We start from the raw sequence: 26,787 nt of genomic DNA, 5'->3' as shown, positions 1-26,787 counted from the left end.
TTCTATTTTTCCCTCCCCATTAGTTTCCCCAATTTTATTTTTTTTTTCCATTAAAAACCCTGTTGTATAATTTACTTCCCCCATGTTTCATTCTATCATGATCTATTATTATTATTATTTGGGTTTTAGTATTTTCTTTTATTTTAATTTTTCCCCCCAAATTTTATACATATATTGCGAGGTGTACCATATGGCACAATGACCACAGGGTACACAACATCCTTCACCAAGCAATACACACTGACTGCATATGCCGCTATAGGGGTGTGCATTCTTATTCAGAAAGGGCCGGTGTGTTTGCAGGTTTTTTTTGGAATAACAGTTCGATCAGTTGCTCAAACCCAGTTGTGCGACCTCTTCAGTCGATCGGTCCTCTACGTCTTGCTCTAAGCACGGAGTTGCAGTGAAAAGCTGCATGCTCTTTCTGGATGAAATTAGCCACCCCTGTGCTAATTAATGCTTTGCAGTCTGAGATTTGTCCCTGTTGCTCACTACAGACAGTTACCGTACTTATGACCAGAGACCCACACAACAATTACGTTTCAAACTACATTTTCAGACAACTTCAGATTATATGTGATCGTAGAGCTAAATTATTTCTTATTAGGTATTGAAGATTATTAAATTTCTTACTTACACGGTGACTATACCCTTATTGCACTGTATTTTCCACCATCGCTGACGAATTTACATATAACTACGCTTCTAACTACAGCTCCTGAGCTGTAGTTCGAACTACACAACTTAACGACAGTGTTTGCGAACGTTCGTTCGAACTATGGTTTCGAGACACACCTGCGTCGTTCAACGATACATCGCACCACGTAAGTCCGCAGTATCGTTACCTATGTAGTTTGAACTATGGTTTCGAGACACACCTGCGTCGTACTTACATAGTTTGAACCACGCAAGTTGCTAACGTAGGTAGCAACGATGGTTTCGAGAAACGCACCCAGGAGTGTGACTTGATTAAATGTTAAAACGGCTTGCCATACGCTCCAGCCTTAATTACAAAACCGCTCCGCGCTCTGACCAAATTTCACCAGCTCCGCTCCTCGCTCACATGCTCTGATTCAGACACGTCGACAGACGCATTGCCTTTGTTTTATAACTGTCCTTTGGTCAGACAACTTAGGTCAGCTATAGCTGGCGTGAAATTTACAGTTCGAGATAAGTCTGCACACATGCACACTCATTTATATATATGTATGTAAGAGTTTTATTACCTTGTAAAGCGAGTGATAAAGGGATGCTCCTGTTATTTTCAAATATGCCGCTCAATGCCCGCTCCCGCACCAGCCAAAAACCTTCCGCGATCTGTCCGTTCCGCTCACATGCTCTGAGCGGAAGCAAAGTCGGAATGTACGTTTTTCGAGAGGGAGCAAACAGTGTCTTTGTTTTTTTTTTCTCTCGGACATCGAAACAAACGTGAAGTAAAACGTGGACGTATCACACACACACACACATATACATATATATATATTAGGGGTGGAGCCGAACCCGAATACGGTACTCGGAAAGGCACAAATAATGTGTTTTTTACGAATACTTATTTCGAACAAATACTTTAAAAAATATTTGTATTCGGGAACAAGAAAAACTTTATATGAAAAAGCTGCGTTTCCTCTTGAGACCGCAGTGCATGCCCGGATGAGTGAGTGAGTGAGTTCAGGAGTCGGGCGGGGGGGGGAGTAAAAGAGGTGATTGACACAGGCTGCTCCACACAGCAACAGAGAAGGCTCGGCTGAGCGAAAAAAGACTTAACTGTATCACTATTTTTGTTGAATAGATTTTTGTACCTTAACTGGGTTCCGGAGGCAGTTTATAACTTTCGGGAAGCGGAGTTTGATCGGGAGATTATTCCATTACGCTGCATTATTGACGTCTGCAGTCAGGTGCTCTCATGTTCGCTCTGTTTACGTAGCACTGTTAGCTCGGTAATTTAGACAATAGGCTGTTGACAGAGTAACGTTAACGTTTGGTTGAAAAGGTTAAAACAATGCTTGTGTAGTTGTGTCGAATTGTATGCACTTGTAGGAGTTATATGGTACGTTTTAGTTACTCTGTCTACTGCATATCCATAATTATTATAATGGATATAATTAAAGAATACTTACACTATAACGTAAATTAGAAGTGCAACGCAAAAAAACTGGATTTTTACGCCTATTTTGAATTTTACTCGAATACAAATACAAATACAAATACTTTTCCCCCCTCAACAAATACAAATACAGATACAAATACCGGCTGCTTTGCACACCCCTAATATATATATAATAATATATATATATATTAGGGGTGTGCAAAGCAGCCGGTATTTGTATCTGTATATCTGTGTGTGTGATACTTCCAAAGGGGGGCGAGACAGAAATACTTTGAGAACCTCTGAGTCAATATCTGTACGTAGGCCTGATTGTCTATTTAAAGCGAATGTCTTAAATTGCGCGTTCCCGTGACAGGGGCTGTCCTTTACGTCAGTGGTGCAGAAACCGCAACTGACAGGAATTTATGTTTTATTCCGGGCTCCACCTACTAAAGTTTAGTCGGGTTTTGCAGATACTACTAAGTCAGTAATCAGTCAAGACATGTCTTTAAAAGAGTTTTTATTAATCTTCTTAGTCGTTAGTGTTGTGAGACCAACCTCAAGACGTACCAGTTTCTCAAACAGATGTACAACTGATTTAGAAACTTACTGGTACCAGAATACTTGTCGACGATGCGACGAAGATTATATGATATTGAAAGGTAGGACGAGTTAATTGTAATATTAAAATAAATTTTAAGATTAAATTAGGGTGAACTAAGACGCGAAGCTACTATTCCGTATTCATTCGGAATCATTTACTCATCAACACTTTTTTTTTTATTTATAAAGCCATACAATTATGTGGTGGTCAATGTTTCCTGGAAGGCGATCTTTTAAGAAATAATCTTAACGAAAATCTATGTCTAGTTAGCAAAGTCTTTCTGTTATTTACTGTACTTGCTGAAGTCTCGTTTTTCTGGACGACTCTCCGACGCGGGTGCACTTAATTGGGTTATACAGTTTTTGAAACAAATACCTCAAGTAGGCCTAGTTGTATTTCTGATAGCTTCATCTAATAGAGAACTAACTAACCCTTGGAGAAAGTAAATTTTCCCACCTCAAGCATGAAATCCCCATTATTATTAGGAATTTCTTTCTCACTAAAAGTCATTTTGAGACACCATATGCAAACTTACATATACAGTACATATCATTCACTTACAGATACACAGAAACATTGTCATTGTGATGTCTGACAATATTGAACATAAAATATCATGAAAAATTACTTCAGGCAGTTCACATCAAAGCCTACACTGGAATCATATACTACAGTAAAATCCCATTATAACGGACTTCAAGGGACCTGGCAAAGAAGTCTGTTATATCCAAAGTTGCTGTATGCTCAGAACACAACTACAGGACACCATTTACTCATGCCACACCCCAGCAGACACACTTGTGGTATAGATTATTATATTGTACATGTAGTAATACAACTTTACCTGACCAGATGCGTGACTATTAATAATCCAGACTACGTATCTACACTGCATATCACCAGCACACCACGCACCTTGTAGGTGGAGCCTGCATGTCCAGTATATAGCAGAACAAAACTACAGCGAAAACAGGCCCGGTTCTAGACTGCATTCAATGGGGGGGCAGTAAGAGATGTTGGTGGGTCGTAAAACCTAACAGTACTTCTTAATAATAGAAGTAAGTTGGATTCACTCATTTCGACTAAGTTGACTTTACTCAAAAATTAAATTTTGGAGTAGTAGCTCAGTTCTTTTGAGTGTACTTAGATTTTTAAATTGGGGTGATATAATTCCAGTTTGTTGCAGTAATTCATTTCCTCTGAGATGACTTCATGATCACTACAAAAACAATGAATCAGTCCAAATAATTATGTTCCTTTAAAATTATATTAATTTAATAGTCTTGTCTGTAATCATTTAACTGATTAGTCAACCCACATGTAATTAATCAACATATAGTCAGCGTGGAAGTTGTGTGACGTCTGCAATGGGGGAAAACAAACTGAAATGTGAAAAATTGTGCAAAAAATCAGACACATCGGCGTGGCCAGACTCATTTTACTGGGGCACTTTCTAAATATAAGGCGCACGTTCTGTGCGTCTATGCAGTGAATCTTGATGTAGACAATGCACATTCAGCGAAACCGAGGAGGAAACTGGAGGAGGAAGGTACAGTGACGCTATGCGAGTTTACGCAGCAAGTGTATACATGTCCAATACTACTAATCGGTAGCAACAGCAATAATAATGAGTAAAGTTATTGAAGCTGGTTAAACCTACACAGCAAATGTGCCAGTGTTAAATTAGCACTGCATGGTGTTTATTTGGATCCACACCATTCAGTGTTACCTTTAACACTTTACAGTGTGCAGTGAGTGTTGTTTATACAGTGTTAATATTTATTAACTCTTATTGTGTTCAATTTACAACATAGAGTGTTAAGACAATGTATCCCAACTTGCAAGCACATATGGGTGGCACACAAGTACAAAATGGGTGACCCATATTGGCCCCATTTTAAAGGAGGACGACGATTGGATGGACGTCGATTTGGGTACCAACTGGAGCTTGGCACAAGTCCAGGGGGTTTCCTACATAGGGGTTCCTGTATTCAAATAGTGTGTCTGCAAATTATAATTTAAAAAAGTAAAAATTTGCATTTATTTATTATTGTTTTTTTAAATGCTTTCTTTTTTATGCAATGGGCGTCAATGGAGAGGAAAACGCTTAACGTAAGATTAAGTACATATTCCTTGCATTTGGTTTTGATTTTTTTGTCCGGTTAAAGTCTTTATGACCAGATATGTCCGTGAGAAATTTGGTGATTTTTCGTCACTGTTTTGGTACATTAAACCACATTGAGCTTTTTCACGTTAAGCATTTCAGAATGCCCTGTTTGGCGTTTGTAAATCTAAAGCTCCGGCTGTGTGTCCGTTATAAGCAAAATTCTGTTATATGCGAGTAAGCTAATCCGATGCTTTTTCTGCATGTTCTTAAAGGCGCACGGCCGGGACCAGCGGACCTCGTCCGTTATAGACGATATTCCGTTATAAGCGAGGCCACTATAACAGGATTTTACTGTAGTGTCAAGTGCCAGAAATTCAACTTTGTCACAAAGATTCAATCCTGTTGCAATAAAAATGTGATGGGGCTAAATTTTAAATTTTTTAGCTAATATAGCCATATCCCCTTCTTCAAAAAATATATTTTTGATTATTGTAGACAGGCATATGATTATATTAACTACAAAATTCTGGTATTAACTGCAATTTTTATTTGATTTTCAGTGAAAATGTAATGATGCTCAGTGAGGACATGCAGACATGTTTGCACAATCTTTCATAAAGCTTTGATGGATGCTGCAGTTACTCTAATATGCTGAAGGAATATTAATCGTTATTTTATGTTATATTTCAAGTTGTACATGTCGTGAAGATTTTATATCAACAAATTCTGAAGGACCTGTTTTTCAGCTGGAATGTCATTAAATGTGTATATGATCTTCTGCAGGGTATGAATTTGCTCCAAACTGCGGACTCGATGATATGGGAGGTCATCCTGCTGCGATGTATGTTTCCTGTCCTGATGGCACATATAATGATGGCAGTACCAGTAAATGCCAGCCCTGCACGATTTGCCCATCTAATCGGGGGACTTGGATGCCATGCAATGCCACCATGGATACACAGTGTTATGAAATGGGGTAAGAGGCTTGGTTAATGAGTGAATGAAAGTTGAATTTATATATCATTTTTACAGAGGCAATAGGGGACCACTTCAACCAAATGTCCCCCGCAATGTGATAAAAACGTTATTTTAACGTTAATTTTTCAGTTCCCCACAAAGACTTGTGAATACAATCAAAAAACTAAAAGTCTCGTATTTTGATTGGTTACTTATGGATAAGTTTAGGGCTGGGTAGGGGTTGAGGTTGTCATGTTAAGATTAGAGTTTTCCACATAGAAATGAATGGACAGTCGACACAAAGATATAATTACAAACCTGTGTGTGTGTGTGTGTATTTTATCCTATAGTCCTCATTGGTCCCCATAACGTCAAAATAACAGGTTTTTATCACATTGTAGGGGACATTTGGTCACTGGTGGTCTGTGAAAAATAATTGCTTTTGGTAAATTGACACAGTGTAATTATTAATAAATATGTATAAAAATAAAAATACATAATCTGATAAATGGTGCGAATTGTACTGTGTTCGTTCAAAGTATTAATGGTAGAATGAATGGATTAATAATTAATACTAAGTAGCTGTCACTTACAGTCATTGGGAACGCAGTGCAATTATTAAAAAAAAAACATCAGGTGTATGTCCCATTGGGTACAGGAAGTGTCGCCTAGAGCATATTGGCATTCAGAAGTTTCAGGTGGGCACACAAAAGTATTAAGTACACTTTCAGTGGTGGTCAGGTTTTTGTTTCAAGAGCGATTGGTAGCAATTTACTTGAAGTTGTCAAAATGTGTAATACATTTTAGATACCTTCATAATGCATTATTATTAGATATCTTCATAATGCATAATAATGTTAGGTATAAAATTAATGAAGCATTAAAGCATCTTCTACTGACAGTCATAAAGCAATATATTGTTGATTATAATACTTCATAAGCTCCAGTGAAGCTGTCATGTATAATACACTATACATTCCTTCTTAATGCATTATAATTGTAGGTATGAGAATTAAGGAGGCTTTATACTGCATTATGAAGGTATCTATAGTGCATTATAGATGAGAGCTTGAGAAAGCATTCATAATGCATAATCAACATGACTATTATGTGTTATATCTTTATATAAATACAGCCGCAGAAAAAATTGAGACCACAGGACAATATTTTGTTTCAATTTCTCAATTTCTGGGTGTGTGTCCATGAATAATATATATATATATTAGTGCTGTCAAACGATTAAAATTTTTAATCAGATTAATCACAGGGTTGCTGTGGATTAATTTTGATTAATCACGAATAAATATCATTCATTTTTAATCTATATTAATCGCATTTCATTTTTCAAGAAAAAAGGGAATATATATGCACTTAACATGTTTATTGAACATCTTGAACATGAGTCGGATGCATTATATCTGCCACAGAAGTGCAATACCATGGACCCATATCAAAAAAGCAAGATGTTTTTGCTTAGCCGGACAACTTGTCATATTTAAGGTACCTCAGTTTAAATGGTCTTTATCTTCGTTCACTTACAATTAGCCCGAACTACTGTAAATCCGACAAATAATCCGACTAATCATGAAATCCAATTCTAGGCCATTTAATTGCCGTTGTTAGCAATATCAGTTGATAACACATTACGTGCGGTGCTTTACATATAAAACTCGGTAGCAACACGTCCACAGATAAGTTGGACGGTATAGTGTGTGCGACCGATTTAATGAGCCACAAATGAGAAGTAGTGCTTAAAGAGTATAAAACTACAACTTTCCCTTCTGTTGATAAAAGACGCAGCCATCTTGGATTCTGAACTCAGGATCCTCTGTGCTTCGAGATATTTCTCGGATCTCCGAGAAACGGGAGCGCGTATGTCGAGACTTCCGGCTTCAAAACTCGGAATCCGACTCGGAATACAAGTTCCCAGGGCAAATAGAACGCACCAAAACTGCCCGAAATGGGTTGTCAGAGACATTTCAGGGATTTTGAGTCATTCTGCGCTGCAGATGGGTTAATTGCGTTAAAAATTTTAATCAGATTAATTATGATGGATTAATCCGCGTTAACCCGTTAATTTTGACAGTCCTAATATATATATATACACACACAAAATTAATAAAGGGCTTCATCCTTTCATCTTTGTATTATGGGACTTCAGTCCTGCTTCTAGCAGCCTGATATGAACTCTCCTAGCAGTGCACTTCACGCCTGCACTTAATGTTTCCCATTCCTTTTGAAGGTCACTTGATGTCAATTCATGACAAACTGTTGAATAAGTTAACAATCATCTCTGGCATTAGAATATCGTTTCCTCCCTTTACCTGGCTGGTTTCTGGTCATTCCCAGTGTCTTCTGCTTCACCTTATTCTCGTGTACTGCTGTGTTAGAAATTTTGAACCTGGAAGCAACCTGCTGCGCAGTGTAGCCTTCTGCCAGCAGATCCACGATTAAACCAGGATTTAAAAATGCAGATTTGTTTAAAAATATAGTGGTCTCTTCATTTTTTCCATGGCTGTATTTGTAACCATGTTTATAATGCTTTTTGAAGGCATTATTATATAATGTATTATGAATGTGTTAGATTCCTCATAGATTCTAATAGACATGGCATTCTTAGAAGTGTTACCAAGCCATTTGCCAAATATGGGATTTAGCTTTTAGATCAGTTATGGAGTTGGGATTAAGTAGAGTGACGATCCACCTGTTGAGTACCTGGGATGAGTTGTACATGTGGTATATGCCATTAATCGCCAATGTGTGCGATTTAAAAAAAATAAAATCTTAAAAACGTATAACATAATGCCATCTTCTTGTCTAATTGTCATCTGTCCAGGTAGACTTTTTGAAAGTGTTGTATTTGTACTTGTACTTGCTTACAAATAGTATTGCTTACAAATAGTATTTTTGCTAAAAACGATTAATCTGTACATCACAAATTTAAGTTAAACCATTAAACAAGTATTAAAATATGGGTCATTTGAAGTTTTTGATTTTTCTTTACGAAAATGTTATAAAATGTAATGAAATACAGTTCTTTTTTGGAGCAATTGACATTACAGGCTTTTAGGTACATTTGAAATTATGTAATTTGTTGCTCTCATATGATGATTTTTAAACCATCTCCCCCAAATAGCTAGCTGGATTTGATTAAATACTGTTTATTATAGAAATTAATGGTAATATAACAAAAGTACGGTGGCCCTGAAGGTCAAAACACAACAACATTTCAGAAAACACAACATTTCAAAAAACACAACGAAATTACAGAAAACACATTTCAAAAAAACTCAACGACATTACAGAAAACACATTTCATAAAACACAACATTTCAAAAAACACATATCAGAAAAACACATTTCAAAAAACACAACATTACAGAAAACACGACATTTCAAAAAACACGACATTACAGAAAACAAAACAACATTTTAAAAAAACACAACGAAATTTCAGAAAACGGAAAGGGTAGGACCACACTTCTTGTTCGTGATTGGACAGTACCCTTGGAGTGACATGTGTTGTGTATGTGTATGTTCACTACAACTCCCAGGATTCAAAGCGTCATGAGCGCCCTCCCTACAGGTGAAGTCTCTGGGAAGTGTGCGATTGTTGTATGATTAAAAAGGTTCGGTTCTAACAGCACAACTTGGTCTCCGTCTATCTTGTTCTCTTAATAGTATGTAATCTGTGTGTTACTTTATGGACACAACAACATGCTGAATTTATTTTGTACTTTCTCTGTATTCCTCACAGCATCAATCATGAGGAAAGTAAAAGGACTAAAAGTGTTTTACATCAGTGTGTAACGGGTTAAAAAAAAGATCTGGATTATACGAGCAATGTGTTTTTTTTATGGGGACAAAATGTCCTTTTTATAAATTAGTGGATAATTAGTGTGTGGTTGGGTTAACTGTGTGAAGTGTTTTGAAAAAAGGGGCCCAGTTTTCAAAATTGTGCCTAAGCAATCGAAAAAAAAACTGTAATAGCTGAAAGGTAAGCCATATAGCTTTGTGTCCAAACATCTGCCCAGGTCGACCAGGATCCACATAGCGCCGGTAAGATAGCCGTTCTGATGTCAGTGTCTGAGGAGTAGCCGCTCGATCAAAATACAGTCAGACCTGGGACATTCGCGAGGTTACGTTCAAGAACCCGTTGCGAATGATCGAGGAGGATTCGCGGATGTTTGGTAGTCACTAAAAATTGTAATATGTGCTGTTAGTTGTGCTGTAAGTTGTGCTGTTAGAACAGAACTTTTTTATTCATACAACAATCGCACACTTCACCTGTAGGGAGGGCTCTCATGATGCTTTGAATCCTGGGAGTTGTAGTGAACATACACATACACAACACATGTCACTCCAAGGGTACTGTCCAATCACGAACAAGAAGTGTGGTCCTACCCTTCCCGTTTTCTTAAATGTCGTTTTGTTTTCTGTAATGTCTTTGTGTTTTTTGAAATGTCGTTGTGTTTTTTTAAATGTTGTGTTTTCTGTAATGTTGTGTTTTTTGAAATGTCTTTGTGTTTTTTGAAATGTCATTGTGTTTTTTTAAATGTTGTGTTTTCTGTAATGTTGTTGTGTTTTCTGTAATGTCTTTGTGTTTTTTGAAATGTTGTTGTGTTTTTTTAAATGTTGTGTTTTCTGTAATGTTGTTGTGTTTTCTATAATGTCGTTGTGTTTTTTGAAATGTTGTGTTTTCTGTAATTTCTTTGTGTTTTTTGAAATATTGTTGTGTTTTCTGAAATGTTGTTGTGTTTTGACCTTCAGGGCCACTGTACAAAAGTGAATAATAACTGTAATATAAAAAAGTACCCTAAAGGCAGAATCGACAGTTTAAACAATGACGTTTAATAATAATAAGTAACGCTATTGCTCAAAGACCATCAGTTTAGAGCACAAAGCTGTGTTGATATTTTTGAGATATATTTTGTTTCTTTGTGCCTTAAAGAGGGACTGTTACCAATGAAAAGAGCCATCAAGTGACAACCCAGGTAAGTCTTAACATTTTAATGTTATTTTTGCCTTGCAAATAAGAGCAGGCCTTTTAAGGTAGGTGGAGCAGAATTTTATTTAGTACTCACCAGAATTAATCTAATTTGTCCTAAATGCACTGCAGTACTAAACAATTCAATGTTATTATTATTATTATTATTATTATTATTATCATTATTATCAACAACAACTAAATAAATAAATAATAAGAAAAGTGGATGGTTAAATGATCCATTTTGGTTGATGTTGTCAAACAAGTGTTTTTACGTGGAAATGAGTTGCGTTGTGAATCTGCAGTCGATTACTTTTCCTCAAGGACCCGGATGTGTGTCACAATAGATTGAAATTGAATTTGCGAACTGAAAACCTTCGAGGTAGGATAAATGCTGTTTCAAGTTATTGGAATTCAGATTCAAACTGCAGATTCAAATATACAAAATTCATAATGAGTTTCTAGTAGCTCAAATATCAGCCCAAAGGGATCCCCAACAGAACTACCTGACAGGACACTCACCTAACTGGTAACTATTCTACGCTTAATGGGGTAGATGTGTGGGTTTTATTGACAATGACTAGAAATTGGTTTGGAATAATACATCACAGACTACACAGTAGTGTATAAACTGGTTTGGACTATACAGTTGATTGCATTATTATTTTATCTGCAATGCATTCTCAACTTTCAGTCCATATTACTAATAATACTAACATTTATACCATATCTGTTGGTTAGGTATACTTGGCTATTAGTATAATAAGTAATTAGTATATTTGAAGGGTTCTTATATACAGTCTTTGGTCTGCTGTCCTTTCTGAATTTCTAGTACTTCTCCCTTAGCCAACGATATTTGAATGATATGAGCTCTCGTATGTTGCCCTTCTATGTGGTCTCTGTGGCATGTCCCTGTCACAAAAATTATGTCACAGGATGAAGGACTCTACGGTTTGGCAAACAAAAGGGGTTTTATTTGGGGTGAAACAGGAACAGGGAAATAAACAGGACTGCAAAGGGTAAAAACAGGAAGAGCATCGAGAAGCACATAGCCAACAGGGGGACTGACTTCATTGATGGGACTGGGGCTGACGAGACAAACAGAAAAATACTTTAATACAAAAACTAACAAGGGGCAACAAGCAAACCCCGGGCATGGAGAATGAAGAGTGGAGGGGACCCAGGGGACCAGAAACAAGGACAGACACAAAGGGCCAGGGACAGATGGGACACCGGACAGGACATGGCATAGCAGGACTGATATGGTACTTGGGACAGACACCACACAAGACTAGAGAGGCAAAGCAACTGGACAGGACAAGACAGAACATGTGGCACAGCAATGGACATGGAACAGGCTGGGCCAGGGATTAAGAGGACAGCAGGAGAGAACAACATCAAATGGGTAGTCAGGCATTGGAAGCTACAATGATGCCACCAAGGTGACAACAGGAGATGAGGTAGGTACCAGTGGGACACCAGGAGGTGGGCACTGGCAGGTCACCAGCAGCCAGGACAAGCGCTGGCAGGACAGCAGGAGACAGAGTAGGCACTGGTGAGATGATAGAAAACAAAACAGGAGCGAAGAGGATGGCAGGAGACAAGCAGGGTGCAGCCAGGGCACCTGTAGGTGAGCAGGGCACAGCTGGGGCATCTGGAGGCACGTTGGGCGAAGCTAGGACACCTGGACGTAAGCAGGGTCAAGCGAGGTGAAGCCGGGACACCTGATTCAACCACTGGGTTCCCTGATGGACGGCAGGCAAGAGATAGCAGCCTTCACTGCCCAGAATGGTATCTTAGTTGGAGGCGTGGTCTTACCTGAGACAGATGTAGGCACAATGGTGTCAGGGTGCCATAACTGACGCTCTCTCACAATGCAGGGCTCTATCCCTTATATATCCCTTACTTCTATCCCCTTTTTTGAAAATGGGCGTTATGTTGGCATGCTTCCAATCAGAAGGTACCACAAAGGATTTTTTGAAACAGTAAAGTTAAGGGTCGGCAAATAATATCCCTCATCTCTTTTAACACTATAGGTAAGATGCCATCAGAGCCCTGTGATTTATTTATTTTGAGCTTAGCTAGGCTTTGCAAAACATCAGCTTCAGTTATATATATATTAGTTATAGACAATGCTGGAGAGGGCCACTCATCCAGAATCCCTGGCTGCCGGCCCAAGAGGGGCCACATCACCTATGCCAGGTCCTGCAGCAGCCATGGCGCTTTAGCCTACCCTGACGGACCCTGACTTCATGCTGTGGAGAGGTGGTGAGCAGAACGGCTTCACACTGAGGAGAGGCAGTGAGCGGAGTAGCTTCATGCTGCAGAGAGGCAGCAAGCGGAGTGGGGTTAGGGTTATGACATCCTATCACAGATTTAAACAGAGTAACCTTGGTTTCAGTAAGTTCAGTAATAACTTTGTATCAAAGTCCTGAATGAGGCACATTACCTGCATTGTGAGAGAGCGTCAGTTATGGCACTAAGGTCATGTGGCGCAATTCCAAGGGTGATCTGACTTGCAGGATCTTCAATGCTGTGGAACTGAGCGGCTGGACCAGGCCAAGGGGATGCCCATGTAATGCCAGCTCTGTGTGGTAGATGGACGGCCATTTCTGGAGGGTGGGACTGGACTGCATGTTTGCCTGGGGGGCTGCCAGCTGGGATCCCGAGGTGTTTCGTCATGTGGTGGGTGCAGCAACATGCTGCACTAGGGGATGCTCCCCAACCTGACCTGACTTGAGTAAGAAAACCTGGCTTGACAAAGATTGCTGATAGTCAGTATCATGATATTGTTTATCTCAAATTGTATTTGTTTACTGATTCTATTGAGCTGAAACTTCTAACCCTTCTAACCCTGACTTTGTAAAACTAATTTTGTGTAACACCCCCCAGGTTTAGCATGGAGTCCCGAGATAACAGTGTGAACTTTTTGGGGGTGGGTAAGGGGGGGGGGTTTCTACAAAGCAATTAGCAGGGTTAAGTTAGAAGTCATGATTGTCCAATAAGAGTTTAGGTAAGGAGCATTCTAACTGGACAATCATTACTTTTTGCTTAACTTAACCCAGTTAATTGAAAAAACCTGCTTCATGCAATAACCCCTTGGGGGGTATTCTTTGTACGTGGATTGAAACATTCAAAATCAAAGGACTCTTCTCAGGGCATCAAATCATGGATAGTTATCCAGCTGTTTTGGTTCTTCAAAGCCACGGGAGAATTGAATTAGCAAAACTGGATCAAATGATCAGAGATAATTGTGCGGTCCCATTGACTTTGACTAGGCCAGGGATCATCAACCTTTTTGAAACTGAGAGCTACTTCATGGGTACCGAGCCATACGAAGGACTACCAGTTTGAAATGCCCTCCTAAACTTATCTAAACTTCATGTATAATAAACATGTTTAGATATTGTCATTTTCAAATCTATATAAATGTAAATGTGATTAAAGAACAATAGCAACAGGATAAAATTAAATTTTAGACGCTGCTCACTGGTGAGTTGTGCTATTTTTAGAACAGGTCCACGGGCGACTCATGTGGTCCTTGGGGGCATCCTGGTGCCCGCGGGCATCATGTTGGTGACCCCTGCCCTAGAGCAATTGGGGTTAACAGCCTTGCACAGGGCCCAATAGTGGAATCACTCTACAGACCACAGGATGTGAGCGGCGACCTTCCCTTCACAACCCACAGAGCCAAACACATACAACCCCAAGCCTACTTAGCTTCATGTTGTTGACCAAACCTTATTGTTATTTTCTGAATTTCAGTGATTACAATGATATAAACTTTTTTTTCTCCGGAAAGGGTCTACCTACCATTCTGAATCATTTCCCCATCCAACCATTACGTAAATAATTCTGTTGCCTCTCTGCATTTTCTCATGTGGTCCTTGGGGGCATCCTGGTGCCCACGGGCACCATGTTGGTGACCCCTGGACAAGGCAATATATATCAAAACCGTGGTATTGTAACCATGGTAAGTCTGTTATGGGCTCACTAAAATGATGAAAATGAGGGCGCAGTTCTTATGCATTTTTCCGGACTTCGTGGGCTTTGTAGGAATGGCACCCTTGCTTTAGCCTTTTTTTGTAAAAGATATTAAATATAATATATAGGCAGGGAACTTACTTCTGGTATCCGCCAAAACCAGACTCATCATTGTAGCAGGGAAAAAATTCCACTAATTATATTGTATATAATTATATATAATATCTTGGAAATATATATTTAATATCTTGAAAACACATACAGTGGTACCTCAGTTCTCAAACGTAATCCGTTCAGAACTCCGGATTGAGTTTGAGGTCTGATCGAATTTTCCCCATAAAAAATAATGGAAAACCAATTAATTGGTTCCCAGCCCCAAAAAATTACACCTGAATATGTTTTTTTTTTTTTTTTAGCATTTAAACACAAAATGAACCGGATAAAACAAGAAGAGCATATACTGTACCAAACACATCAAAGCACATTTATAAAAACAGTAATGTGTAAAGTAAGAAAATAAATGTATCCAAACAATGTGTCCTGCCCAGATCATCCGCTCCTTCCGTGTTCCACGCCCCCTCGTTAACCCCATGTGGAATCCCCATGTGATCAGCTGTTTCTGGTTGTTGTCATTAGCCCTCTGTATTTAGTCCGTGTTTCAGTTTGTTTCCCCAGCCAGGTCATTGTATTGTTCGTCTGCGTTTTGCCTGCCTTACCTGTAATTATCCCCGATACCCTGACATCTGCGCCTTTGTCTCCGTTCCGTCCCCGCTCGGCACGGCAATATTATTATAATTAAATGTATTAATGGTTTATTATTAATATTAAAATAACAAGAAATCTTTATTTTAAAATGTATTTTATTATATAATAATTACTGTTACTGTTAATCTTTGTCTAAATGTATTTTTACTGTCTAAATATATGTATTCAGCTAGTGTAAACATGCACAATGCTATCACTGCGAATGCGAGGCTGAGACTGAAGCTTTACCCTTTGTTTCCGCTGAGAGACATGCTGCGTGACTCATTTCCCCGCGCGTACAAGTAATCTTAGGTCGGTGTTCACGGTTTGACTTCTGAGATTCAGATCGAGTTCTAGGTAATTTTTTTTCGAACTGGTTGTTTCAACTTTTAAGAAATTTGAGTTCTAATGAGTTCAAGAACTGACGTACCACTGTATATATAAACATACTATATACACAAAAGTATTGGGACATCTGGCCGTTACACCTACAGAAACTTTTATGACATCCTATTCTAAATCTAGTGGCATTAATATGGAGTTGGTTTTGGAGTGTGGGAGTTTTTGCCCATTCATTCAAAATAGCATTTGTGAGGTCAAGCACTGATGTTGGATGTGAAGGCCTGGCTAGCAATCTCCATTTTAGTTCATCCTGTAGGTGTTCGATGGGGTTGAGGTCATAGCTCTGTGTGGGCAAGTCTAAGGTGTATTGGAGTTGCCAAATAGCCCATAGGTGTGACTGTGTGTGTAAATGGTAGAAGTGCACCCTACAATGGTTTGGCACCCTACCCTGGGGTACTCCAAGCCTTGTGCTTGTAGCTTCCAGGATAGGTTCTGGACCCCCATGACCCTGAAGCGGGTACAGAAATGGATGAATGAATGAATAAATTGATGAATGTTACATTTATATAGCATGTTTCAATACACCCAAAGTGCTTTACTGAAAGTGGAGCCAATTCAACCACCACCACTGTGTAGCACCCACCTAGATAATGCAATGGCATCCATTCTGTGATGGATTTTAACATTCCCAGTATATTTTATATAAAACATTGTATCTGTTGTACTACAGTAACTGTACACTTAAACATTTATTATTAAGCAAAGTTAATTAGTTATTCTTTTGTGGGTAGTGTGTGGCTTAGCAGGCTAAAGGCTGATTTATACTTCTGCATGGAATGGATGGCCTAAGTATGGCATAGCCATGGACCCTACACCATAGCCTTCACCATAGCCTGACATGGACCTACACATTGTATCACCTATGTATCACTTACAGTTTTGGTGGTGTAATTGCTAAGCGACACAGACACACTAGTGCACAAGTATAAATGCTCGCAACTGCATTGACCACTTTCATAAGTGTAGGCTCGACACAAAGTATAAATCAGCCTTAAGCCTCTGCGCCTATGATTGGAAGGGCCCCAGTTCAACCACAGCTTTGGCAGAATAGTCACCTATCTGTGGGCCCTTGAGTAAGGCCCTTAACCCCCAGCTCCATGGGTGCTGCTGCAGGTGGCTGCCCTTCGCTGCAAATCTTGCTTTCAGCTACATATGTGTGTGTCATGGAGAGCAAGATGGTGAAGGAAAAAAGAGAATTACCTCACAGGGATCAATAAAAGTGTCATTATTAATATTTTTTGCTTTGCAGTGTGTTGTATGCATGCAGTAAAATAAAGCACTCGACATATAGATACGTCTCTCTGACCCTTTTACTTCACTTCATTCCCTTCTCTGCTCCTCACCAACGTAATTCTCCTCAGCTCTCTTACCAACTGTTTTTTCTATTGTCCCCAGCGGAAAGGAGAAGAATTGCACTGTACAACACAGTGGCCTCAGTCAACAAATAATATTACTGACATGCCAAACCCAAGCCAGATGGTGTGTAAGTACTGTTATAAATTATGAGCTAAGAAAAGCAAATTCTAACATAATATTTAATGAGTTGCAGCAGCTATAGTAGTTACTGTACTGACAGAGGTAGATAGTTCAGTTCCAGAAAGTAAAAATCCAGATAAAGATTTTGTTTCAACCAACCAGTTGAATACTCTGTGACAGTGACTCTTTATACTCAACTGGTTGGTTGAAACAAAATCCTGGTCTACATTTTTACTTTCTGGACCTGAACTATCCACTTCTGTGTACTGATTATATCATTGTAAAATACCTTCTGCTTGTACTACACAGAAGAGTATCCTGCCCCATACCCATTACCTCTGTATGTTTCCAGGGATTGTCCTTCCTGTCACCTTACTATTATCTCTAATCATCATATACTTATTCTGTTCTATGAAGAGGAGAAGAGGAGTATTATATGTCAGTAACACTGGTGGTAAGTAGCCTGCTGCTAATACCTCAAAGTATCATTTCAGATATTCATCCATCCCTGTATCCACTGCATCTCCAGAGCATGGTCTGGGGGGGGGGGCATATGACAGGGGACTGCCATGTAGTTAGTCATCAGAGAGCACACTCTCACAGATACACATTCATGATTATACACTATGGGCAATTTAAAGACTGTAGGAGGATACTGACACAATAGATATGAACAATACTACCCATAGAAGTACTATGTACTACAGGTGACATAGGCTTCTCAGGCAGCGCCAGCAGTGATGCTTACCTAAGGTGCCACATCAGCTTGGTCCGATACTGACTGCATCAGTTTTCGGAACTGATGGGTCACAGGATCATTTCCTCTAGGTTGTGGAGTGGACTTTCTTTGTTTTTTAACCACCCACCTACTCCCCTCCCCAGTCGGCAAACTTTACTGGTAGTACTGGCAGGATTATACGTGTATGTTTTGGTCATGACTTAATGACCAAAGACCAAGTTGGGTCCTACAGCTAAGCTAGTAGAGAACCACTGCACTATATGGCCAGAAGTACATGGACACACACACAGACACACATACATATTGCCCACACAGTTGCTTAATTCTGATTGTTAAATGGAAACATCTGAGAGCATATTATGGTTCAAAGTGGTAGACACCACAGATTTCCAGAATACCCCACCATTAATTTTACGGCATGTAATGGGAAGTCTTCCTGGAAGGGTGGAGGCTCAAAGGCAGATTAACTTCATGTTAATACTCATTTCTGAATGAGATGTTGCACAAGCTGATTGCCACATACTTCTGACCATACAGTGTATGATGAATCCTAATCTTTGGTTTCTGGTTAAATGACGTAATGGAAATTAAATATTTTAGCAAACAATAATTTAAATACTTTAGAGGCCTTCTATCAGGCTTGCAAATATTTTATTATGTACATTGATTATTTGTGTTATGACCCAAACAAACAATACATCCTTGGATATAACAGCGTATTGTTAACATACAATAGGTCGGAATAGTTTTTTTTAACGCTTGTTATAATAATCATATGTACTGAAGTATTATCAGATTTGTTCTGTTTCTTATCAACTGAGAAATAATCAGTCATAGCAATGAAATATACAGTATGGATTCTTTTTCTTTATACGAAGCAGCTAACAATAATTAAGCAACTAAGGACCTTTGACAGAGTAAAGCTTAAGCAAGATATTCGTACAGAAGTTTCTGAGGAAGAGGTGCTGTGTTGTTTCCTAACAGTGCTTGGAAAAAAACAGTACACTGAAGTGCACAGTATGGAAAAGATGATAAGTGCAAGTGACATCAGATATCTTCCACCGCACAACAACAAGCAGCTGCCTGATATTCTGGGTGAGCCCACGCTTCTTACGTATATTACTGAGGTCTTTTCTAAGAATGATTGTGTCTAAGTTCTGTATTGTCTTCCATTTTAATAGACTAATTTTATTTAACCAAAATGTACCAAAAAATGTTGGGATGTTGTACATTTTATTAGAGTTTAAGTACTATCATATACGAAAGAAAAATGGTACAGAATGGCAATGAAGGAAAAAAGGTAATAATGACAAATACCATCTATGTAGTAAAAACATGGGCTTAAATTATGGGGGGGGTTGTAGCCCCCCCAATAAATCAAAACCAGCTAATACAACATCCCCAATAATCATGTTTCCGCCGTAATGGGTGGAGACCTCAATCCCCCCAATGTTCCAGCCAAAGTTACACCCTTGATTAAAAGGCTCATGAAATAACTTTTTACAGTGATTGGAGTTGAACTAATTCTAAAAATTCTATTAACCCAATAAATGCTTGAGGCGTTTTACTGAAAGTTCCGGTCCAGGAAAAGAGCTTTCAAACAATCAGCACCCCCTGGCTCTGTAGTCTTGCCTTTTATATCCATCCCACTTAGTCTATACCACAAGGTCAATAATCTATACCACAAGTGTGTCTACTGGGGTGTGGCATGAGTAAATGGTGTCCTGTAGTTGTGTTCTGGGCATACAGCAACTCTGGATATAACGGACTTTGAATACAACAGACTGTTTTGCCAGGTCCCTTGAAGTCCGATATAACTGTATACTACTGTATTGTATTTGTGTATTTATGAAATTTCCCTCCAATTTCACACATAAATGTTGGGGCAAAGAAATGTAAGGCTAATTAAAATGTGTAGTAAAGTTAGAATTTTGTTATGTATGCCATGCCTGTTATAACCTCAAGTCTGCAACCCATCAAAATCTTCCTTTGAGATGCTCTCTTGCATTTTTTTCTGTTGCTTTTTTTTTGGATTTAAATCAGGCAACTGACTTGGCCAGTTTAAAACTTTTCACTCTTTCATGAGCTTATGAGCTCCTTTGATGCTTGGGGTTGACTTGCAGTCTTGCAGCATTTTGAAGTTCTTGACTTTGGAGTCATTTTTTATATGAAAAGATAAGATGTGTGTGCACACTTTCAAATTCAAATCAATTATGCTATCAACATCACCTATAGCCTGGAGGGATGTAAGGGGTGGCCAGAATTTGCCATTCATCATTTACACTGAGGCGTGTCTCCAACTTGATCGCAAAATGAGTAATGGGAAATGCTCATACAGTGGTACCTCGGAACTCGAACTTAATCCGTTCAGAACTCCGGATCGAATCCTAAAAAGTCGATCGAATTTTCCCCATAAGAAATAATGGAAAACCAATTAATTGGTTCCTGGCCCCAAAAAATTACAAAACATTACATGTTTTTTTAGCATTTAAACACAAAATGAACCGGATAAAACAAGAAGAGCATATACTGTACTAAACACATCTAAGCACATTTATCAAAACAGTACTTTGTAAAGTAAGAAAATAAATGTATCAAAACAATGTGTAAAGTTAAAAAAACTATGTGTCCTGCCCCGATCGTCCACTTCTTCCTTGTGCCACGCCCCCTCGTTAAGCTCGTATGGAATCCCCGTGTGATCAGCTGTTTCTGGTTGTTTTCATTAGCCCTCTGTATTTCGTCCGCGTTTCAGTTTGTTTCCCCAATCATTGTATTGTTCGTCTGCATTTTGCCTGCCTTACCTGTAATTAAACCCAGTATTCCCCGATACCCTGACGTCTGCGCCTTTGTCTCCATTCCGTCCCAGCTCGGCACGACAATATTATTATAATTAAATGTATTAATAGTTTATTATTAATATTAAAATAATGAATAAGAAATCTTTATTTTTAATTGTATTTTATTATATAATAATTACTGTTACTGTCAATCATTGTCTAAATGTATTTTTACTGTCTAAATATATGTATTCAGCTAGTGTAAACATGCACGATGCTGTCACAGCGAATGCGAGGCTGAGACTGAAGCTTTGCACTTTGTTTCCGCTGAGTGATGTGCTGCGTGACTCATTTCCCCGCGCATACAAGTTATCTTAGGTCGGCATTCACGGTTTGACTTCTGAGATTCAGATCGAGCTCTAGGTAATTTTTTTTCAAACTGGTTGTTTCGGCTTTTAAGAAATTCGAGTTCTAATGAGTTCGAGAACTGAGGTACCACTGTAATTGGCAATTATGAGCATAAAACCTGCAAATTTGCTGAAGACATCCAGTGTTTAACTCAAAGGCATTCAACCAGCATTCGTCAATTTAACCTTCTTTCATCCATTTTTCATCCCTCTACTGTCCCCTGATTGACTTTAATTCATTTGTAAATGCTTCACAACTCTTGTACTTTAAATGGTGGTCTAATGATCAGTAATAGTGTTGTAATGGATTTTGATGGTGGTCAGTGCTCGTGGTCAAAAATCAGCTTTGGTGGTTTAAGGGTCTGTAATGTTAATGTGAATAGTCATAGTAACGGTACTGCTAATGCAACCTTTTGTAGTAGCGTTAGTGCTAATACTAACGTTCACGTTAACTAACGTTCATGACTTGTAGTTACCGCTCTGCTTTCTTTCTCCATACCTGTTCTCCCTTTATACCAAGGACCAGACGTCAGATCATCGATCCATCATGCTTATTAAGTTTGCTGATGACACCACGGTCCTTGGCCTCATCGAGAACAATGACGGCTTATAGGGTGGCACTGGGCTGATACGTGGCAGATGAAATTTAACGTAGATCAATGTAAGGTAATCCATGCAGGAAGCAGAAATATAAAGTACAGATATTTTATGGGTTCCACAGAAAAAAAGGAAGGTGATTATGAGAAAGATGTTTATGTTGATGCTCTCATGTGAGGAAGCAATTAAAAAGGCCACTATGATATTGGGTTACATCTGTAGGTGTGTGGAGTTTAAGTCATGGGAGGTGATGCTACGATAATGATATTCCTTGGTAAGACCCCACCTGGAATACTTTGTGCAGGTGTGGTCACCTTACCCAAAAAAGGACATTGCTGCCTTAGAAAGCATTCACTGTAGGGCTGCAAGAATGATTCCTGGTCTAAGAGGAATGTCTTATGAGCTGAATTTGTTCAGCCTTGAGCAGAGGACACTAAGGGGAGGTATACATGGGTGTAAATTATGGGGGGGGGAGGGGTTTGTAACACCCCCAATAATCAGAACTGGCCAATACAACCCCCCTTATTATAATGCAATGACGAATGGGTGGGGACTTTAACCTCTCCAATGTTCAATCCAAAGTTACGCCCTTAATTGAGGTTTGGATGCTGTTTAAACTAATAGTTACTTCAATATTAGTTCAAGTAACTACAAGACCTCATGGCCATAGGTGGAATTTAGCGGGAGAACATTTTAAACTGGATTTGGGAAAGCACTTCTTTACATAGCGTGTAGTTAGATTATGAAATAGTCTTCCTGTTAGTACATATAATGCAAGCTAAAACCTTGGGTTCCTTTAAATCGAAGCTAGATAAGATTTTAACAACTTTAAAGCCATTAGCTCAATTCTCCCCAAGTAAGTTTGATGGGCCAAATGGCCTCCTCTTGTTTGTAAACTTCTTATGTTCTTATGGTGTACAGACAGTAATCTGGAGCTTAACATCGACAAAACTGTGGAAATGATCACTGACTTTCGCAAATTGCAGTTAAAGCTGTGGACTGTGTCAAGTTCTTGAGGACAAAAATCAGCAGAGAGCTCACTCCACCACCATCATAAGGAGTTCACCAGAGAATGTTTGTCCTTAGGCTGCTGCAGAAACTTAATATCTCTCCCAGTGTCTGAACTCAAATTTCTATGTACTATGTGCATTTGGTGAATAAACTTATTCTGTTTCTGATGTACAGTATGAATACATTACCCAGAAAATATCTGCCATGAGCCTCATTCTCATCTTTTGAGTTGAAATGCAGATTTCATGAATATGAAATAAAAATAATAGCTTACTGAACCAGTATTTATGCTTCTCACTGTATGTGAAATGTATGCATGAACGTAATGACTACTTTATTAGTGATTCTGTAATGTTTTAAGAACAGGTTTTAATATTTCTTTTAAAATACAATGATTTGTTCCATAATGCACATTAGTTTAGTGAGCCACCAGGAAATGGAGTGTAAACACACACACACACATATATATATATATATATATATATATGTATAAAATGTGTGTGTGTGTGTGTACAACACTGTCCTCAAAGGTGTTCTGATATCAAGCTGTGTTCACTTTCAGCTCCTGGCATTAAGAGTGCCCCGCTGTGGACAGTGCTGGACAACCTGGATGTGCTAGAGGAGCTTATCATGCTGCTGGACCCTGAGTGCACTGCTGCTAAGACCACTCGCCATGTGGCTGCCCAGTGTTCATTCTCAGCTACCTGGATCAACTACATTTACTCTATGCGAGACACCAAGAGTCCTTTTAAAGCTGTGCTTGAGAGAATTACAACGGAATTCCCCGAGTGGACCGTTGGAGACCTTGCGAAGGTGTTTGTGGGCATTGGCCGTGGCGATGCAGTGGCAGTGCTCGCCAAGCTTCCTGAATGGAAAGCCATTTGAGTTTGTATTGCTAGAATGCATGCAGTAAATACAATATATTTTTGCATTTCTTGCAGAATGTCACATTTTGGGTGAATTTTTTCCGAGGAAAGGTTCATTACACAAATGTTTCACAGAACTTATCTTCTGCCTTAGTGGTAACTGTACAGTAGTGGTTCTCAAACTTTGGGGCACATCCCCCTCCCTGAGGGTCATACAGATCATATGGCTGGGGGGGAGGGGGGCACAAAACTGAAATAATGCAGAACTTTTAAGGCAAAAAGTTAAACTAATAGCCAGTTGGGATTTTTTTTCCCAATGTACATTTTTACAATGTTTGTGATGTTATGCCAATACATTAAAGCTGGGGTGTGGAGTTCAGCTCATCTGGTGACCAACTGTTTGGGCAGGGTGCATAACAAAGTTTGATGACTGCTGCTCTAAAGAGCCTATCAAAGCCCTAACTTTGTTTATTTTTGTGTTTTTAGAAGTATATACTCATTTCAATCTTGCTGCTTGCAACTTGTTCCAAAAAAGCTGAGGCGACAACTTTTGTACATTCCAAAATATTCCTTGATCTGGTGATAATGCTCATTATAAAAGCTTCCATGAAAGGATGCAGGGATGGAAGATTACAGACATTCCGCAATAGTTTTCAATCTTACCCATCACTCAGAGATTTCTCCTTATTCTCATAATCTTTTAATAATACCATGTACTGCAGAGACTGAATTTTTAAAATTCCTTTCAATTGTGCTTTGAGAAATGCTAAGATTTTGGATTATTCAATTACATAGTGGTTCGTCAAAGAGGATTTATTTGCATTGTATACCACACCATTTTTTAAAATTGGAGTTAAAGAAAACTACACCAAGTTGTGTCAAAATAAACTAATATGGATAAGGAAAAATCATAAAAATTGCTTAATTTTGTAGTTTTTTTATTTAAAGATTCATGCTAAAGATCTGAGTATTAAAAACTGTACTATTGCATAATGTTTTTGCAAAGAACTGATTCATGAGTGATTACTCCAGAATAACTGCATTTCAAACATCTTAACATCTTTATTAAGCAAATAACATCATAAATAAAAAAGTGCATAGAAAAATTAAACAGGTTTAGAAATATGTATACAATTATGTACAAACTCAAGTTCTTTATACAAGGTAACAAAGCCAAGTTCACCAGTAATTCTAATTTTTCCCCCAAATCTTTTTATGCTTTAAAATAAAGTTGGTACACAATGTTTGAAGAACAGTACTGGGAGTAATTTCCATGTTAAAAAATCAGTAAAACTAGTGCTTTGCATTCTTCATTGCACACAAGCCAGTTCTGCAGGACAGCTGAGACCAAGCCATATTTATGCACTTGCATTCCTTTACACCTTATGAGCTACTGAGGTAGAATCCTTGCAAGAGCTTTGTAGGGCAAGGTACCACGTAACACACACCATTAACGGTTTAATGGCGATAAAGAACAAGTAGTACTGGGTGGAGAAATAATGGTCCTCCTCACTGTGTTGTGAAAGGGCTACGGAGGGGCAATGAATTTCACTGAAAGACGATGGGGGGAGGCAGACTCGCTCCTTAGCAGGCTGTTTATGGCTGATTGCTGAGTAAATTAAAATACTGGGGAACTAATAACTTTTGCTTTATGTTAAAGTATAAAGCTAATATGAACTGAAATACAGGAAGCCAAGTTACAATAAACATTCCAGATACGTTCAACCACAATTATCTTAAAAGATAAAGAATCTGTCATATGGATACTGTAAGTAACATTGTTTTTACATTATGGACAGCAAAGAATTCACTCTACCTCCCAGTTACTATGGGTTTGTTAACGGAAAACAAGGAACTTAACACAGTTAAATTTAAACACACAAGACCTTTTTTTCCTTTAAGTAATGTACAAAGGCAGCAGTTTCGAAATGTCTAGAATTGGAGTGTGGGTGGCAAAACCAGAATTAGATTATTGCACTTAAAGGAAGTGGAAAAACCAAATACAAAATGGTCCATAATAAGGGTAGGTAGTGTTTCGCACATAAATAGAATTTTAAAAGGTGTTCATAATTATTCAGTTAAAAATTACATGTTCCTAGACAGCCAGACAATCAAATCTAGATGAATTTTGGAGATGTTGGAGAGATTGGAAAGTTGAGCTTTTACAAAAAGAAAAGAAAAACAGTATCAGTTTAGAAATGTTTAGAGATGTTCACTGGCAGTTTGACTTAAGCCATCATTTAGAGACATGTCAGTAAAAAGCCAATACGCATAGTCAGGGGGAAAAATATTTCCTAAGATGCAACAAACATCTGCCCTGAAAGTAGTATAGGTCCAGATTTAAAGCTTCTCAACATTGTTTTCTAGGAAAGTAAAATGCTTCATGGATTGTACACTCTCTGTGCATTCGTACAGTCTCACAGAATGCACAAGAATAAGGAATGACTTAAAAATCTAAAATGAGTGGTGGGATAAAAGATTACAGAATTCCCCTGATAAGATGTCAGAAGGGGAACATGCACAATTGGCTTCTGTTACCCAATACAATGATGTGGGTGTGAGGGATGTTTCTGCAGCATGGAAAACTGCACATGTAGTAGAAGCTGATACCAGTTTAAGAGACTAAACCATTTATTTTTTGATTTCCTGTTCTGAAAATAGCTTCCCTTACCAGCTGTACACAGCACTTTCCTGGGGTGCGTTATACTCATTCGTTTTGGCATTTGGGATTGTCAAACAAAAAGGCAGAGAGGAAGCAAAATGATGGCTCAGTTTAACTGGTGATAGGAAAGAAGTGCCCCTATCTTCTCCTTTGCCCTCCAGCTATCGTTAGCTCCTCCTCATCATGCCGGACCCAGCCCCTCTCTCCCTGCATAGCTCAGCAAGCTTTCTTCCAGCCAATGGCAGCATTTGGAGGACCTTCACTCCCATAGTTCCGTGTTCCTAGTTAAGGAAGCGACGGCAGCGTCTGGCTCCACAGTTGCAGTTCAGCTTGTTGCTGGCGTCCTCGATGGGGAACTTGTAGTCGTAGGTGAGCTCCTCC

The 26,787-nt window shown here is 38.8% G+C and overlaps 2 protein-coding genes across 10 annotated transcripts in view; one reads left to right on the top strand and one right to left on the bottom strand.

The window, feature by feature from the left end:
• Positions 1–681: 681 nt before the first annotated feature.
• igflr1 (IGF-like family receptor 1) lies at positions 682–23,826 on the top strand. 8 transcript variants are annotated; one of them, XR_011992996.1, is made up of 8 exons: positions 2,335–2,748; positions 5,581–5,773; positions 10,706–10,748; positions 17,267–17,354; positions 17,700–17,801; positions 19,071–19,181; positions 21,791–21,931; positions 23,441–23,578. XR_011992996.1 is itself a non-coding variant. In XM_072716446.1 (7 exons), exons 1-7 carry the CDS (start codon positions 779–781, stop codon positions 23,761–23,763), a joined length of 906 nt encoding a protein of 301 aa, XP_072572547.1. In that variant the 5' UTR covers positions 682–778; the 3' UTR covers positions 23,764–23,826. The 8 variants fall into 8 exon arrangements, 6 of the variants coding, with proteins under 6 accessions (XP_072572547.1, XP_072572548.1, XP_072572551.1 ...); XM_072716446.1 differs by lacking the exons at positions 2,335–2,748; positions 21,791–21,931 and adding an exon at positions 682–824 and having other exon boundaries at positions 23,441–23,826; XM_072716447.1 differs by lacking the exons at positions 2,335–2,748; positions 21,791–21,931 and adding an exon at positions 1,687–1,895 and having other exon boundaries at positions 23,441–23,826.
• Positions 23,827–24,786: 960 nt separating this feature from the next.
• The window catches only part of kmt2bb (lysine (K)-specific methyltransferase 2Bb), a 78,435-nt gene continuing 76,434 nt past the window's right edge, over positions 24,787–26,787 (bottom strand). For both annotated transcript variants that reach the window (XM_023792236.2, XM_023792237.2), the window contains exon 37: positions 24,787–26,787. This exon is cut by the window's right edge and continues 176 nt beyond it. In XM_023792236.2, the coding sequence (XP_023648004.2) occupies positions 26,688–26,787 (100 nt within the window). In that variant the 3' untranslated portion in view covers positions 24,787–26,687.

The sequence above is a fragment of the Paramormyrops kingsleyae genome, chromosome 9, assembly GCF_048594095.1.
Source record: "Paramormyrops kingsleyae isolate MSU_618 chromosome 9, PKINGS_0.4, whole genome shotgun sequence".
Classification (NCBI taxonomy): domain Eukaryota; kingdom Metazoa; phylum Chordata; class Actinopteri; order Osteoglossiformes; family Mormyridae; genus Paramormyrops; species Paramormyrops kingsleyae.
Note: the sequence above shows the minus strand (reverse complement) of the source record. Positions and strands in the feature narration are given on the sequence as shown.